Source organism: Macaca mulatta, chromosome 11 (assembly GCF_049350105.2).
Source record: "Macaca mulatta isolate MMU2019108-1 chromosome 11, T2T-MMU8v2.0, whole genome shotgun sequence".
In the NCBI taxonomy this organism is placed as follows: Eukaryota; Metazoa; Chordata; class Mammalia; order Primates; family Cercopithecidae; genus Macaca; species Macaca mulatta.
In genome coordinates, this window is record NC_133416.1 from 125,467,542 (window position 1) to 125,483,979 (window position 16,438).

Here is a 16,438-nt window from a genome sequence, read left to right on the forward strand (position 1 = left end):
TAAGTTTCAAATGGTCTTTTTGGGTATAGAGAGAGATACTAAGCTTTATAATTCCATGCTCAAGCTGGATAGATGAATTTAAATAAAAGTATAACCAGATATTTCATTTGTAAAGTCTAACATGAAATATACAAAAAATGTGATATTTAGAGTTATGTGTGTCTGTGTCTTAAGTGTACACTATGAGTTTTAAGAATACACTTTTTGGTCAATAAAATAAAAAATAAGAGCCTATAACTTTTTCATGCATATGGTTTAAAAAGTGCTTTCACATATAATTTACCTCTTTAATTTTTAGAAGGCCTTGATTCCTAGGGTTCTTGAATTGCCTGAGGAAATTCTTATCACCAAGGCAGAAAAAGAGTGACTATTTTCTGTTATAAAGTAATAGAGGGAATGAACACTCAAAAAAGTCAAAGCTAGAGAGAGTGGTAAGTCTAAATTACAAATCGAGTAAGTCTGAAATGGGAGAAAGTTATAAAGATGTAGTGACTGTAGTTTTTACAATGGCAGTCTCGAAAATGTGGTCAACTAAAAGTGGCCGGTACCACCCTGCCGTACCCAGTGGATTGCATGGAGAAAAACCACATCTATCTCTTACTATATAACTGACCTTGGGCAAATTACTTAACCTCTTCAAGTCTCTCAGTTTCTTTTTTTTTTTTTTTTTTTTTGAGACAGAGTCTTGCTCTGTCGCCCAGGCTGGGGTGCAGTGGCCGGATCTCATCTCACTGCAAGCTCCGCCTCCCGGGTTTAGGCCATTCTCCTGCCTCAGCCTCCCGAGTAGCTGGGACTACAGGCGCCCGCCACCTCGCCCGGCTAGTTTTTTGTATTTTTTAGTAGAGACGGGGTTTCACCGTGTTAGCCAGGATGGTCTGATCTCCTGACCTCGTGATCCGCCCGTCTCGGCCTCCCAAAGTGCTGGGATTACAGGCTTGAGCCACCGTGCCCGGCCGTCTCTCAGTTTCTTAATGTGTAAAGAGAGAGGGACTACTACTATCTTCCTCAGGGTCAGAGGACTTTCTCATGTGAAAGTGCCTAGCAGGGTGTCTGACTCCTAGGAAATACTCAACGTATGCTGGTTTCCTTCCTTCTGATGCCAGGCTCTGCGAAGCATGTCCCTTTGCCCTCCACTTAGTATTTCTGGTGATGGAGACATAGATCAGAAGAAATGGATCCAGAAGAAAGGGCACATTTAAGGAAAAAAATAAATAAATAAAAACAACTGTATCTGTATCCAGGTTGTGGATTATAAGATTATGTATAATTTCTGAATCTGAATTGTTACTCATTTCCTGTATCTAGAATATGTAAAATAAACAAATAATAAATAATGTACCATGAAAAGGAAAACCAAAACTTGTTTTCTAAAGGTTCCTACAGCTGTTCAATGCTATTTTATTTAATGCCAGCAAAATTCAGCCCTAAAACAAACCACTTCATCCGAAGTGCAGAGTGTCCCTCCGGTGTACAAAACACCGCACCTCCGGAACACAAATAATAAGCAACTTCCTGAACACAAAACAAGAGCATGGTGGCTGATAACGTTACCCTCTGAAGAGATCAAAGCCAACTTACAAGATTAATAATATGTAAGACTCAAAATGATACATATGATAAAAGTGGCCACCTCAGCACTTAGAATAAATGAAATTTATAGCAAGTTCTTAAAAAGAATATAGTGAGTCACATTTTGGCATTAGAAACTTAACATTCTATTCTTTAGAATACCTAAGGAAAAACTGTTTTTAAGTTTCTGCTAAAAGTAATGACTGGTAACAGGCAATTCTGCATTTAGAAAAGAATATGTTACATGAAGAATTCTGAAATGCAAACTTATAAATCCAAATTCTCAGTTGATAGCAGGGCTGGAGGTAACCTCATTCATTCATTCATTCATTTATTCAACACACATTTATTGAGACTTTGACCATATGGGTTGGGCATGTAGATTGGACAGCATAAGTGAGAAATGGTATCAGCAATGACCTTAGTGAGTTAAGAAGTCAAGAATAAGTGAAGAGATATGCAATATTTTGATAAGCACCCTCTGGTACACTGTCCAGGAAGGGAACACATTTTCAAGCATTTAGAAATAGGACTGGGCTCCTGAGAGCTGAAACAGTAGCACTTACTGCTGAGGCTCTCATATTTTTATTCTCATGTACCAAATTCATTCAGGTATCCAATTTCACAATTAGCTGAATTATTAGGGTGCATTTTAAAAACTCCAAATAAAGATTCTCTTTTTATGAGTTTTTCTATCGAATCTGGAAAAGCGAAGTAAAAGAATCTATATTTGCATTAATAGATAATAATACTTTTCTCCTACATGCCTCCTTGGGAATTCCCTTCTCATGCCCTTCTCCCCGACATGTGTTCTAACATAAATTCGCCTGTGTAATGCTGTCACAGGTGAATGTGTTAGAACACACATTAGGAAGAGGGGCAGTGAGAATTCCTTCACAAAGTCAAAAGCTGAACTCTCACAGGTACAGTGCTCTTTATATGAATATCTCTACCATGGAAACAGCCAAGAGCTCCGGACATTACAAAGTTTTCAGAAGAAATGACATCAGATGTAGCAACAGCTGAAAACACCCTCATGAATCACTAATATAATTAAAATATGAGGCTCTCCATAAAAACTCAAAGAAGGCACATCTCAAGGGCCCAAGAAATCAGATTAGTGATTCTGCAGAACTATATAAACAACTCCTTTTTCCAGATAACACATGAGCCCAATATGAACTTCCTTACAGAAGAAGGAAAAGAAAGGTTAAAATAAAGATGCCATGAAATACCCTTCCTTTTCCTAATTCTTCAAAATAAGGGCAATAATCTCTGCCCTTAGAAAATTATAATAAAAATTATACAATTGTAATAAAAAGTTACAATGCTAAAGTTTTCTCAGGATTTCATCTGGTATCAAAGTTTATAGTCCTTCCTTATCCTTTGTTACAAATGCAACTATGCAGCAGTGCATAATACAAAAATCTCAGTCATAAGGTGCCAAAACAATACAGGCATGTAGCATTACAGGCCCAAAGCCCATGGGCTTCTTCATACACTTGTCAGTAACTTCATTCGAAAGTACAATGTTGAAAGTAATACTAAGGGGGAAGAGTACAAAGCCAGGCCTCTTTTAGGCTTATGTTGAAGAGGTAGGCTCATAAACAAATTTTAGGAAAACTGATATCTTTGTCAGTTTGCAAGTCAATTTAAAATATGCATTTCATCATTTATTTATCTAGTTATTGAAAAACTAATTTCTAATTTCCTTTTTCCTTCCTGTTGACCTTTGGACCTCTTTGTGACTTGTTAGCGCCTCTACTACAAGATGTTAAAGAAAGAGTAAAACCAAAATAAATGAATAAATAAATACAGTATTGCCACCAACTATGAGAAGGCAAGGTTTCAACAATGACTTGATTTTTTATTATACTGGACTTTAACTTTCCCATGATCTTGCTCTTACTTTTATGTCATTTTAGTCATTTTCGTTTGAGCTGGGATCCATAAAACACAACAGAATTCATAATATATTTTTTAAAATTAAATATTTTATGATATTCCAGTGTCCTGATTTATATACTACTATTGGCATTAGGTTTTAAAATAATATAGTGGGTAGAATTGTAGTACTTGGTAATATACATTAAAAAATCCATACCAATAGTTAGATTGTTCAAAATGGGACATGGAACCACAAAACACCATACCTTTTCCCTTCCATTTTTTTCCCTCCCTAAAAGCCACTAGTTACAAATACCACTGAACTCTGGTAAACTTCCGTCAATCCCAACCATGACTCCCAAAGCACTACGTTTAGAGAGGGCGCACCACAAAAAACAACTCATTTTGTGGCTAAAGCAACAGCATATCAGCTACTCTGTTTTTAACTTAATATAGGGGCAGGGGCCTTTTAGCAAATCAAAACTTCATTAGAGAGACTGGTTGCAGCTGTTCTCTGGATGGGCACTAGGAAGCCTGTAGGATTCAGAGGGTTCCTGAGGACACTGCCCGTAGCCCTGAGGTGGCCTAGTAGGGAAGCAGCTTTTATCATCCACAGAAAGGAAGACTGTGATGGCTGATATACACACAGAGTAGCCCTGGGTGAGTTCACAGATGCGAGCGTGAGATTATTCTGGCATGGCTGTAGTAATCTCTTGCTGGGAGGCAGGAGAGGGTCATGAATATATGATGTGGGAATGAGGGTGTGGCAAGAGAGAAAAGAGAACCTGTCCCAGAGGGGGAAAGCCACTTGGTGTAATGTCTGCTTCACATGCAAAACCGCTGATGGTGCTCGGATGCTCAGAGCTTGTTATTTCTCCACTCATTTCAACATGAACGGGTCTGGATAAAGGTACAAGTCTCACAAGAGTCGATGGTAAGTAGTCATAGTTCTCTAAAGCACCATATTTCTTCTTTTGTCAGATATCATGGCACGAAAATAATGATTATTTGGTAATCTCATGATGCTTTATCCAGACTCAAAAGCATATTTTTAGGTGCTTAACAATCATTAGCAAATACATAGTGGACATTTTAAGATCTCCATTACATAGTGTAGCGCTCCTTTAAAATGAAAAATTGCTCATCAAAGAGATCATAAGAAACTTCTATATAAAGGAACTTAAAAGTGGGCTTATTTATAAGCAGTTTAAATTAAATTGCTTGCTTTTAGACAGCAGCAGGCATAGCAATATGTAGGTGCTTTAACTTCCATTTTTCCTTGTATTTGGGTTTTTAAAGGTTATAATCCATTGTAAATTTCAAGTATAATCGAAGCCTTTAAAAGACTTGAGAAATAAAAGTAGAAATCAGGTTTGAAAAATAGGACAAGAAAAATGATCATTTCTGGGTCGGCCTCGGATGATGTCATCATAGGTTCTAAATGTAATAGCCAAGCAGTGTACACTAACTCTTCCTGCCCATGTGACCTCTAACATCCATTTGGGCAAAACAACTAATATTTCAATAATTTTTTGGTTGAGAAGTGAGATTCAGAAGCAAAAGATTAAAGAGAGTTTAGAGTGCCAAGGATGAAACGATGTGAGTGTGTGTGTGTGTGTGTGTGAGCGCGCACGCGCACGCGTGGGGGGCCGAGGGGAGGAGGCATGAAAACTAACTCTTCCAGCACACACCCCTTTTGCTACTACAAGGGCATCCAGCAATCACATTTGCAATAGTAAAAATGCTGAAGAATCCTACAGTCTCTTTTCTTCCACAATCAGCCTTATCCTCTCCTACAAAGCCCTTCTTGCTTTATTGGTGCCAGGAAATTCTTCAGGGGTTAAATGGGGAAGTGCAGCCACTACCATTGTTGCAATAAATAAATGAATGAACCAGAACAAACCAGCAATCCATTCCTGAGAAACAAGTATCTTATTTTCTACAATTATATACATTAGCCGGTAACCATATATTTTTAAAAATTATATTTTATCTTTTGATGTATGTGTATACATTATAGACACATATGCATCTATACAAAAAGAAGCACAGTGCCCTGCATACATATACATCAATACCCTAAAAAAATTTTAGCATTATTTATTTCAATGAAAAGACAAATAGCTTTTAAAAAACTGGACAGACTAGCAACTTCATCTCAAAGGCCTTATATTTTGCACATACAGCATATACAAACACACACACAGACACACACGCACACACACACACACACAAAGGTTTTTTTTTTTTTTCCATGCCATAGACAATGCTAAAATATCTGAAATCAGGTTGCTATGCCAACAGATTTTTTTCCTAAAATGAATAAAATTATTAGGAGAGAGAAAACATTCTTGACTCCTTTCCTCCCATCCATGAAGCCAAGAGAGGCTTAGGGAGGGCGAGAGGCTGCCAGATGGGGAGGAGGGGAAGGAAGGGAAGGTGGGTAGAGGGGTGTTTGCTTACCAAAGATGCTGATTTGATCGTGGCAAAGCGCTCTCTGTTCCGGTAGTGGAGGGCCTGGCTCTGAACTGACTGGGTAGGCCGCGGCTCAGGCCTGGGATCGCCGTGGCCCGCCTCATCCCTTATGAATACATGATCCTGCAGAAATGGATAAAAACAAGGAGAAAGTCCAGCTGTGCTCTTTCCTCGCCGGCTGCCTCTCTCTCACCCCTCTTTCTGCACAAGCACTGCTGTTTGAAATGCATAGTTTAGCTCTCTGCTAGTCCCCGCAGCTCCCACGGTACAAAATGAATAAGCAACACATTGCAGCCTTCAGTTAGGAATGTCAGCTGATCGCTAGTGGGATGCCTTCTGAATCCCTGGCAGGCTTTTTCTTTACCTCCAGAATTACATATATGCAAAAGAAAAAAAGAATAGAAAAAATAATGCAATGTACAGACTCCTTAGAACAGTTTGCTTAAAACGCTGTAACCAGATAATTCCTTTAAAAATGTCATGTCCATGTCTAGCAAGGAGGATGCTGGTGGCTTTTAACATAAAAGCGAGCCTCCGCCTCATTCCCTTGAAAGATCTGCTTTCTCAATTTAATTTTATTTGAGATCTGTTCGGTAGGATCATCGTTCTGCCTAGAACCAATGTAGGCTTGTGCTGAACTGCCTCTCTATCTTGTGCTGGGAAGATTCGGCAGTCACTGAGGGATCCTGCTTTCCAGTCATGATCGTACACAGTTCTAGCACCTTCTCTCTACAGCTTCTGAAAGGATTTTTTTTTAGATTTAAAGCGACAGGCATACAATTTTAACCAAATGCTACTTTCACAAATTCTTCTTCAACTCAGCATTGGTATGGTCACCAGACTGAGTAAAGCTGGAATTTAATGTCCCTGATTGATTTAATCAAGCCCGTGCTTCTTGATAGGCAAAGATAATTAATCTTGTTCTAACGCCCAGTGAAAAAATAGCATTCCCTGGAAGGATAATAATGGATGTTTCTTAAATGCAACTGAAATGACTTTTAAAGGGGAAAATGCTATCAAAGGACGATGTTCCTCTCTATAAAGATGAAGTGGTCAGTCATTAAGTGGCTATAACCCTTCAGAAAAAAGGACACTATAGTAATTTGTACCTCAAAAACATGTACAACCATGGGGGATTTTAAAATAGTACATGTTCAGGGTGGAAAAGGAGAAATTAATTCCTTATTTCCCTAGGGTTTTAGGAGAAACCATTTGTGAGAAGTCAGTATTGCATTTTATCCATGACCACTTGAAATTTTTTATAATGGCTCTTTTCTTCATCAGGAAACAAAAATTAAAGAGGTTTAGAAAATACAACATTTTATTATAGTCTAAAATTTTGGGAGAAATTAAATTTTACATCCAGATTTTTATGTAAAAGCCAAGACCCAAGATTAAATTGGGCTGATTTTCTTTTTCCTTTTATACATTTAAAATGCTTTGATGTATTGGGAAGGTATCTACCATTACACCTATCTGGAGAATTTTTTAAAATTTATGTATTATAGCTCAAATAACGAAGGGATCTTTAATAAACTTGCCATTGAGGGCATATATATCAAATTCAAGTATATTCTACAGCCACACTATCCAACAAGACAGTGACCAGCCACATATGACTATTTTAACTAAAAATTCAATTCAATTAAAATTAATTAAAACAAAATTAAGTGCAAAATTCAGTTCCTAAGTCGTACTAGCTATGTTTCAAGCACTTAGCAGCCATAGTTAGTGGTGCCATACTGGTGGCTTATAAAACTTACAAGTTTTTAAAACTTAAAAGAAAATATTTGAAGGGTCAGTTAAAATTATTCTACATGATTTCTCATGAAATTTGAACTCTTATTTTACAGGGAAGAGCAAGAACGTGTGTAACTGGGATTCATGCACTAGGTTTAAGGTTCTGAAGAGGAAGGCACTGGGACCTGCTACCATTTACATTACTGCATATTTGCTAATAAATTTAGGTCCAAAATTCAACTTAATATTACAGTGCCAGAAAAGCAAGCAGCTCTTAAATGCCAGTAATCGGAAGAGATATGCTAGGTAGAGGCCTGTGATTTTATATGAGGTCTTAACAAGTCATAGTTTTGGTGAATATGCTAACTTACCAAGTTTTGGTGAATTGGTTAACTTATCAAGTACATTGATTGAGAGGGAGACCTCAAATATATGGGCAACAACTCAGTTTCACATTGTAATAACTTGATTTATAAGGATAACCAACGACACTAGAATCCACATTCTCCACATGACAGACCAGAACAAAATTTATTCATGTACAAATATGTGCAATTTTATTATTTTATCTCTGATAAAAATTAACTCCTTAGAAACATGGTTTAGGGCTCTGCTTCTCCAATTAAAAGCCAGAGTATATTTTCTAAGTTTACTTAACTTGAGGAAGTTGAAGTACACTGGAAAAATTAAAACTTGAAATGACATTGATTTTAGTTGACACATATATAATTAAATAACTCAAATATATTTTTAAAATAATGCTATTTTTGTAGTCCAAAGAATAGTTTCAAAATTTTAACTCACTTTAAATATAATAACGCTAATAGTATAATTCTTTGCTTCCCCTAAATTGTTTTCCTTTTATAAAATCATTCTTAGTTTTCCAGATCATTTTCATAACAGAGATCACCATCAGTAAAAGTCTTCAAATATTATACAAGAGACCACAAAATGGAACAAAATTTTAGTCTAACAGTGGATAGTCATTTCAAGTGCATTAGGAAATGAATTTTAAAATATTCAATTCCACTGCATAAAACAGGTTCAAAACTCCAAAGACAGCTTATGAAGCTATTTAAAAATGGGAGAATGTAACTTGAGAAGTAAGCTCAAAGAAATTAAAGTATCAACTGTACTGGAAGTATTTTCTGTTGGTTATACTGCTCCTTTAAGTAACAGTGCCTTTGTAAAAGACCACTATAGCTTCCGGAGTTTCTGAACTGCACACATCTTAAGATTTAACAACGGAAAGGGTTAATTTCTATTTTTATGCAGTTATGCACTAGATACAGATTATTTACAAATGATAAGGCTGAAATCTTCAAAGAATGATTTTAGATGATTAAGAAGAATAAATCTACTTTGCCAAGGCAAAATATATGGCATGGTTATAATTTATCTTTAAAACATAATCATCCAGGAACGAACAAAAATAATTCCTTGAAATACCAGTTTTAAGTAAACCTACGTTAACCTGGTAAATTTACCACGTTGTTGTTGTTTTTGTTTTTGTTTTTGAGACAGTATCACTCTGTTGCCCAGGCTGGAGTGTAGTGGCACTATCTTGGCTCACTGCTACCTCTCCACCTCCTGGGTTCAGGCGATTCTCGTGCTCAGCCTCCTGAGTAGCTGGGATTACAGGCACGTACCACCATACCCAGTTAATGTTTTTGTATTTTAGTAGGGATGGGGTTTCACATGTTGCCCAGGCTGGTCTCAAACTCTTGAACTCAGGCAATCTGCCTGCCTTGGCCTTTCAAAGTGCTCGGATTACAGGCACGAGCTACTGTGCCCAGCCCACAACACTGTTTCATCATAAAAAATAAATGTCTTCAGATTAAAAAGGAAGCTGTCATAATGTTTGTTCAAAATCTTTGGTAAAAGACTTGAATTTCTGTATAAGAATAAAATATGTGAAGCATGAGGCACAAACTTTACTATTATATCCTAGACAAGGGGCTTTTCTTTTATTTGGAAATCTTTCCTTTAGGTGTCTGACCTTCACTTCACTTCTGAAATGAAGGTTCCTGGTGTAGGCATTTGCCTAGAGTTTCTTTTTCTAAATATATTTTCTTCCCTAATAGAGCTGGTGTCTCACTATGTTGCCCAGGCTAGTCTTGAACTCCTGGGCTCAAGCGATCCGCTCGCCCTGGCCTCCCAAAGTGCTGGAATTACAGGCGTGAGCCATAGCGCCCAGCCACTTGCCTATAGTTTCTAAATTAACTTGACTTTAACCTAGGAAGTCACTCCTCTGGACTCAGTTGTGCTTTGGGTTTACCTTTATCACAGTACTCATCACATTTACTTGTCTGCCTCTGCATAAGGCTGTGGGCTTTTTGAAGGCAGAGTAAATGTCGTTTGAAAAATCTCAGTCTCCCTAGCACCTGGCATAGTGCTTGATACTTAGTAGGCATTCAGTAAATGTTTGCTGAATAAACAAACACAAGAATATAGCTCTGAGGAGATTTTGAGAAAATGACATTTTCTTTTGGATTATTTAACAGAATTCAAATTTGTATTTCATAAAAACCTGCCACTCTGTACTCTAAGAAAGTCGTAAAATAGTGACACACACATAAGCACACCTTTACACAGCAGGGTGTGTGGGGATGTATCTAAAAATGGCTTTTATCCGCTGATGAGAAACCTTTTTATAGACTCCCACACTTTTTACGCTGTGGAGAAGGGATCAGCAGACCCACCACTCTCCTTTGTTTTGTTCATTTCAAAATTATTAAATAATTGCCGAAGCAGGTGTAGCTATCAAAAGCTGGGGCTGGAGGAAGGGGAGGAGAAGATGAAAAAGCGTATTTTAACTTGGAAGGATAGTTGGAGAGAAAAGATGACTAGCAAAAGGCTGAGGAGAAAGAAAGAGAAGTAACAGCTCTGTTTAAGAAACATTACCTTCATCTGTTAATTTACTTCTACTTTGCCAAACGTGAGTTGAAGAGTCAAAGAACCCGCCCCTCTATTCAGCAAAAATAATAGGAAAGGCCACTGAAGCAAGTGAAAATAAACCAGAACATCCTATTCCCTCAAGGACATTTCTTTCTTTTTTTTAATCCCGCAAAGATGGTGGAAGCCATTCTTCTTTTAAAAGAGAGGAGCGGGAAAGAACTAACATTGGCAATAGGAAGGGTCAAATAAAGCTTTAGGAGTCAGGGTAGAATGGCCTTTTTTCCCCCACAACCAGACGGAGTCTTGCTCTGTCGCCCAGGCTGAAGTACACTGGCATCATCTTGGCTCACTGCAACCTCCGTCCTCTCCGGGTTTAAGCAGTTCTCCTGCCTTAGACTCCGGAGTAGCTGAGATTACAGGTGCGCGCCACCATGCCTAGCTAATTTTTGTATTTTTAGCAGAGACAGGTTTTCACTATATTGGCCAGGCTCGTCTTGAACTCCTGAACTCTTGATCTACCTGCCTTGGCCTCCCAAAGTGCTGAGATTAAAGGTGTGAGCCACCGTGCCTGGCCAGTAGAATGACTTTTTAAAACAATAGTTTTTGGAACACTTATATTTTATAGAATGAAGTGTTGCCCCATTAAAAAAAAAAAAAAAGGAAAAGAAAAGAAAAAAATGTTCTCTATGTTCTCTAAATAATCCCTAGAAAGGGGCCCTTATGACTGGAGTTCAATAAGCATACCTAAAATAACACTGATTCAAGAACAATGCTTTTAATATATTAAAGTCTTATGATCTATACTAATAGAAGGCAGCAACAGGCAAAGGGAATTAATTTTATACTTTAGTAAAATAAAAATACACCTTTTGATTAACAAATTTAAAAGACAGACTTTGTTGCTTAGGATAATATTAAAATATTATTTGCTATGGCTCTACACACAATGATTTTAAGGAGTAGGATGGAGGCTCAGAAGCAGGTTAGATGACAACAAGGAAACAATCTGGATTAAAAATTCGTACCAGAGTCACTTGTGAATAATCAAGAATTGAGATGTGGAGTTGTGTCCTAGGCCAACTTTTTCAATTTAGTTCACAGAACATTTATTGAGCATTTGCTATGTAACAGACACTGTGCTACATGGTAGGTGAGAAAAAAGGTTCCTGAAGAACTACTAGTCTAGAGATGTGGCGATGTTCTTGTTATTGAAAAAAGTAGTAAGGCAACACTAGCCAGGGGGAAAAATAAGTACCTGAAGTTTACTTTGTCAGAATATGCTTTTAGCCTTATCAAATCATTCTTGCTCAAAAAGAAGTTTGGATTGGGCTGGGCGCGGTGGCGCACGCCTGTAATCCCAGCACTTTGAGAGGCAGAGGCGGATCACGAGGTCAGGAGATAGAGACCATCCTGGCTAACATGGTAAAACCCCGTCTCTACTAAAAATACAAAAAACTAGCTGGGCGTGGTGGCGGGCGCCTATAGTCCCAGCTACTCAGGAAGCTGAGGCAGGAGAATGGTGTGAACCCGGGAGGCGGAGCTTGCAGTGAGCCGAGATCACCCCACTGCACTCCAGCCTGGGCAACAGAGCAACAGAGCAAGGCTCTGTCTCAAAAAAAAAAAAAAAAAAAAAAAAAAAAGATTGGATTAGAATCCCCTCAGGGCCCGGGAAAGACCAGAGCAGAGGCAAGGACTGGAGAGTAAGTAACCTGGCATTCTGATGTCAAAGGAAAATTTTCATTGTCCCACTTTACATTTTGGGGGCTTGATCTGTGGTAGAACCGTCCTGCTAAAATCAGGGCATCTTTATTCTGGATGCAGGGCAGTTAACTGCAAGTCATGCTCTCACTAGTTACTCATGGATTTCATTTTATTTATTTTTTTAAGGTTCTTCTTTGAAAAAGCAAATTTACTTCCTATTTAAAATGGTAATCTGTTTCAGATCTGTTTTGACTATTTGATTAGTCAAATTAATTTGACTAATTCAAGATATGTCTGCTTGTGAGTCGAGATTGTGCCACTGCACTCCAGCCTGGGCAACAGAGTGAGACTCTGTCTCAAAAAATTAAAAAAAGAAAAGAAAAGATATGTCTGCTCGATTATAACAATCAAGGGACAAAAGATTCCTTCTCCTATATTCATATATATTGGCATTCATTAAGCACATTCTTATTGTGTTGGGTATTCATTTAACTTTCATTTAACTTTTTCAAACTGTAAAGATAGTAAGATTATTTAACCCTTTTGATCCATTATGTTCAATGAACCGGTAGAGTATGATATTTAATATTTGGTAATTAATTTATTCCCTGCCTTTTTTTTGGTTTTGTTGGTCTATTCATTCATTCCACAGTTATTTACTGAGTGTCTATGCTGTGCCAGGCACTATTCTAGGTATTGGGTTTGTTACTTGTCCAAAGTAAAATAAAACTAACAGAGGCAGATATAACTATAAATTAATTTCCTCATTCCTAAGTTTAATACACAAAATTTTCTATTGAGAATTAAAAATCCTATTTATGTTCCCAAGTGAAAAAGTGTTAGGAATTTGAGTAAACCACCCATTATAAACTTTATGAATAATTTTTATTTCTATTGTTTTTATTTTATTTTTTTTTGAGACGGAGTCTCGCTCTGTCACCCAGGCTGGAGTGCAGTGGCCGGATTTCAGCTCACTGCAAGCTCCGCCTCTATTGTTTTTAAAGATAACATTTTAAAGCTCAGGTATAAGAACTCAATAGAGTTCATGAAAAGATACCATATTTAACATTAAGTTTTCATAAATATTCTATTTTTTGAGCTCTCTTACATTTTAAAGGTAACTCATCCAAAGTTTTATTTGCAAATGTGTTTTGATTTTCTTCCATCATATTTCCTCTACATATTTCATAATAAAATAGAAAGATATAACTTAAATTCTTTCTGACCTACGTATTTTTTGTGGATCAAATACAATTATCTTCTACTTCAGAATATAAATTTTATCTGTTCTTCTTAAGTCATCACATCAGGGAGAGAGAAGTATTGAAACACTCATACTATCAGAAGGTAGGTCTATGGCAGCATGCCAAAAATAAAATTAAAATCCCATGAGTTCCAGACCAGGGTTTTCTTTCTTGTTGATTATGCCAGTGGTGTCTTTCTTCTAATTCTGGTTGCCTATCTGAGAAATCCTGGAGCAAAAAGATCCAACTGAATTCCTCTTTTTTGCTCCCTATACTCATAGAGCCCCAGGGGTAATAGAAAGGAAAGTGCCAGACCTGTCAGCACTCATGATCACTTCCTCCGAAAAGACAGCCCAGCAAAACCTTCTTTTTCACTCTTCAAATACATGATCACTTGCCCATGTTGAAAGCACACCAGCTGGTAACGCAATCTCTTGGTAGATTTCTGCATCTGTCTGCTATCTTTGCTTTCCTCAAATTGTTTCCATACAGTCCCGATAATCTGCGTCCTTTGCTGTCTCTCTGGTCCTGATGCACTGTCCACATAGCACACCGGCCATAGCTTCTATGGCCTTCCCCTTTTCCTTGAACATATCAAGTTCTCTCTGTCTCAGTGCTCTTGTGCTTGTTGCTTTCTCACTCATTCCCATCTCTTGCACCAGCTGGCTAGCTTCTATTTGTTTTTGAAATTTCTGCTTAAATGTCACCTCATCAGGTAGGCTTTCCTTACTGTCTGCTGGAGTAAGTCCTCCTCTTACCTGAAGCAAGTATCTTTTCTTTTCTTTTCTTTTTTTTTTTTTTGAGACGGAGTCTCGCTCTGTTGCCCAGGCTGGAGTGCAATGGAACAATCTCAGCTCACTGCAACCTCCGCCTCCTGGGTTCAAGCAATTCTCCTGCTTCAGCCTCTCAAGTAGCTGGGATTACAGGCACACGCCACCATACTCGGCTATTTTTTGTATTTTTAGTAGAGACAGGGTTTTGCCATGTTGGCCAAGCTGGTCTTGAACTCCTGACCTCAAGTGATCCACCCTCCTAGGCCTACCAAAAGGCTGGAGTTACAGGCAGGAGCCACCATGCCCGGCTACAAGTTTCAGAATTACATATTCTGAATGTATATGTTATGTGTGTGTTTACTTGCTTAATCTCCCCTGCAGAAAATAAGCTCCATGCAGGCACAATGTCTGTTTCATTTCCTCTAGATCTGCAGGGTCTACCATATTTCCTGGCACATAGTAGAGGTTCCCTCCCTTTATTTGTTGAACAAATGAATAAGTTAATTGGTTCCAGAAAATCAACATGTGTCTTCCATTATTCATGACTGGGCATCAATATATTTTTTCCTACCTTTCCTTTTTTACTTTTTCTCCTAAGAAAAAACTACAGCTAGGCGCGATGGCTCACGCCTGTAATCCCAGCACTTTGGGAGGCTGAGGCGGGTGGATCACGAGGTCAGGAGTTCGAGACCAGCCTGACCAACATGGTGAAACCCCGTCTCTACTAAAAATACAAAAATTAGCTGGGACTGGTGGCACGTGCCTATAATCCCAGCTACTCGGGAGGCTGAGGCAGGAGAATCACTTGAATGTGGGAGGCGGAGGTTGCAGTGAGCCGAGATCATGCCATTGCATCTGGGCAACAGAGCAAGACTCCATCTCAAAAAAAAAAAAAAAAAAAGTATAGCCAACAGAAGTGAAAACAATTCTTAAACATGCTGTCTCACTGCAGTTAGAATGTGATCACTGGCACTCATTAAAACAAGTGCATACATTCCTTACATATACTTAATAAAAAAGATTATAAGGGATTCTCTTCTATAATTCCATATTATGGACTCTTTATCTAAGGTCTCTCAAAATATCTTTGAAGAATTCCTACAAAGAATTATATTTTTCATAAAGTATTTCAACTTATGAATCCTCATAGCCTTGTATGAAATGAGAATTTTTAATTGGAAAAGAACACAAAAATAAAAAACAGAATAATTCACTCACAAGTCAGAATTTAAGGTTGGGTATGGTGGTGAATGCCTGTAACCCCAGGCATGGGAAGCCAAGGTGGAAGAACTGCTTGAGGCCAGGAGTTCGAGACCAGCCTGGGCAACATAGTGAGACCCCCATCTCTACAAAAAATTTAAAAAATTAGCCAAGTGTGGTGGCACACACCAGTAGTCCTAATTAGTTGAGAGGCTGAGTGGGGAGGATGGCTTGAGCCAGGAGTTTGAGGTTATAATGCACTATGATCATGCCACTGCACTCCAGCCTGGGTGACAGAACAAGACCCTATCATGATGCTTTTGTCATTGTGCATCATGATAAAAAATAAAAATTATTTAAGCTGGTAGAGAGCTAGCCTTAGAAGAACTATAAACAATCAATCCAATAAATGGTAGAAAATAGTAGAAACTGACTCTAAAACAAATGGTATGTTGGGAATAAAGATTAAGAAACACATTTTTTTGTTTTTGAGATGGAATTTCGCTTGTCACCCAGGCTGGAGTGTAATGGCGTGATCTTGGCTCACTGCAACCTCCACCTCTTAGGTTCAAGTGATTCTCCTGCCTCAGCCTCCCGAGTAGCTGGGATTACAGGCGTGTGCCACCATGCCTGGCTAAGTTTTTGTATTTTTAGTAGAGACGGGGTTTTGCCATGTTGGCCAGGCTGGTCTCGAACTCCTGACCTCAGGTGATCGGCCTGCTTCGGTCTCCCAAAGGGCTGGGATTACAGGCATGAGCCACCGCGCCCAGCTAAGAAACATACTTTTGAAAGAGCGTACTTCTAAAAGGGCACAACCAACAGGTTACGCTCAGGAAGACTTAAGGTCTACAGTATTAAGATTACTGGTTTAGAGAAGGACTTACCAAATTCTTCAACTTATATATTGATGATGATGGACATCAGAGTAATGAGAGAGGGAGATGAAGAAAT

General features: G+C 38.2%; 1 protein-coding gene across 13 annotated transcripts in view; it reads right to left on the bottom strand.

Moving 5' to 3' along the window:
* Positions 1-16,438, bottom strand: part of TAOK3 (TAO kinase 3) — a 233,109-nt gene that overhangs the window by 36,988 nt on the left and 179,683 nt on the right. For 11 of the 13 annotated variants that reach the window (XM_077955353.1, XM_015152930.3, XM_077955348.1 and 8 more), the window contains one exon: positions 5,920-6,054. In XM_077955353.1, coding sequence (XP_077811479.1) covers positions 5,920-6,054 — 135 coding nt within the window. Of the gene's footprint in view, positions 1-5,919; positions 6,055-6,295; positions 6,665-16,438 lie in introns of those variants that run through there. The other 2 variants (XM_077955357.1, XM_028829957.2) reach the window with 1 other exon arrangement.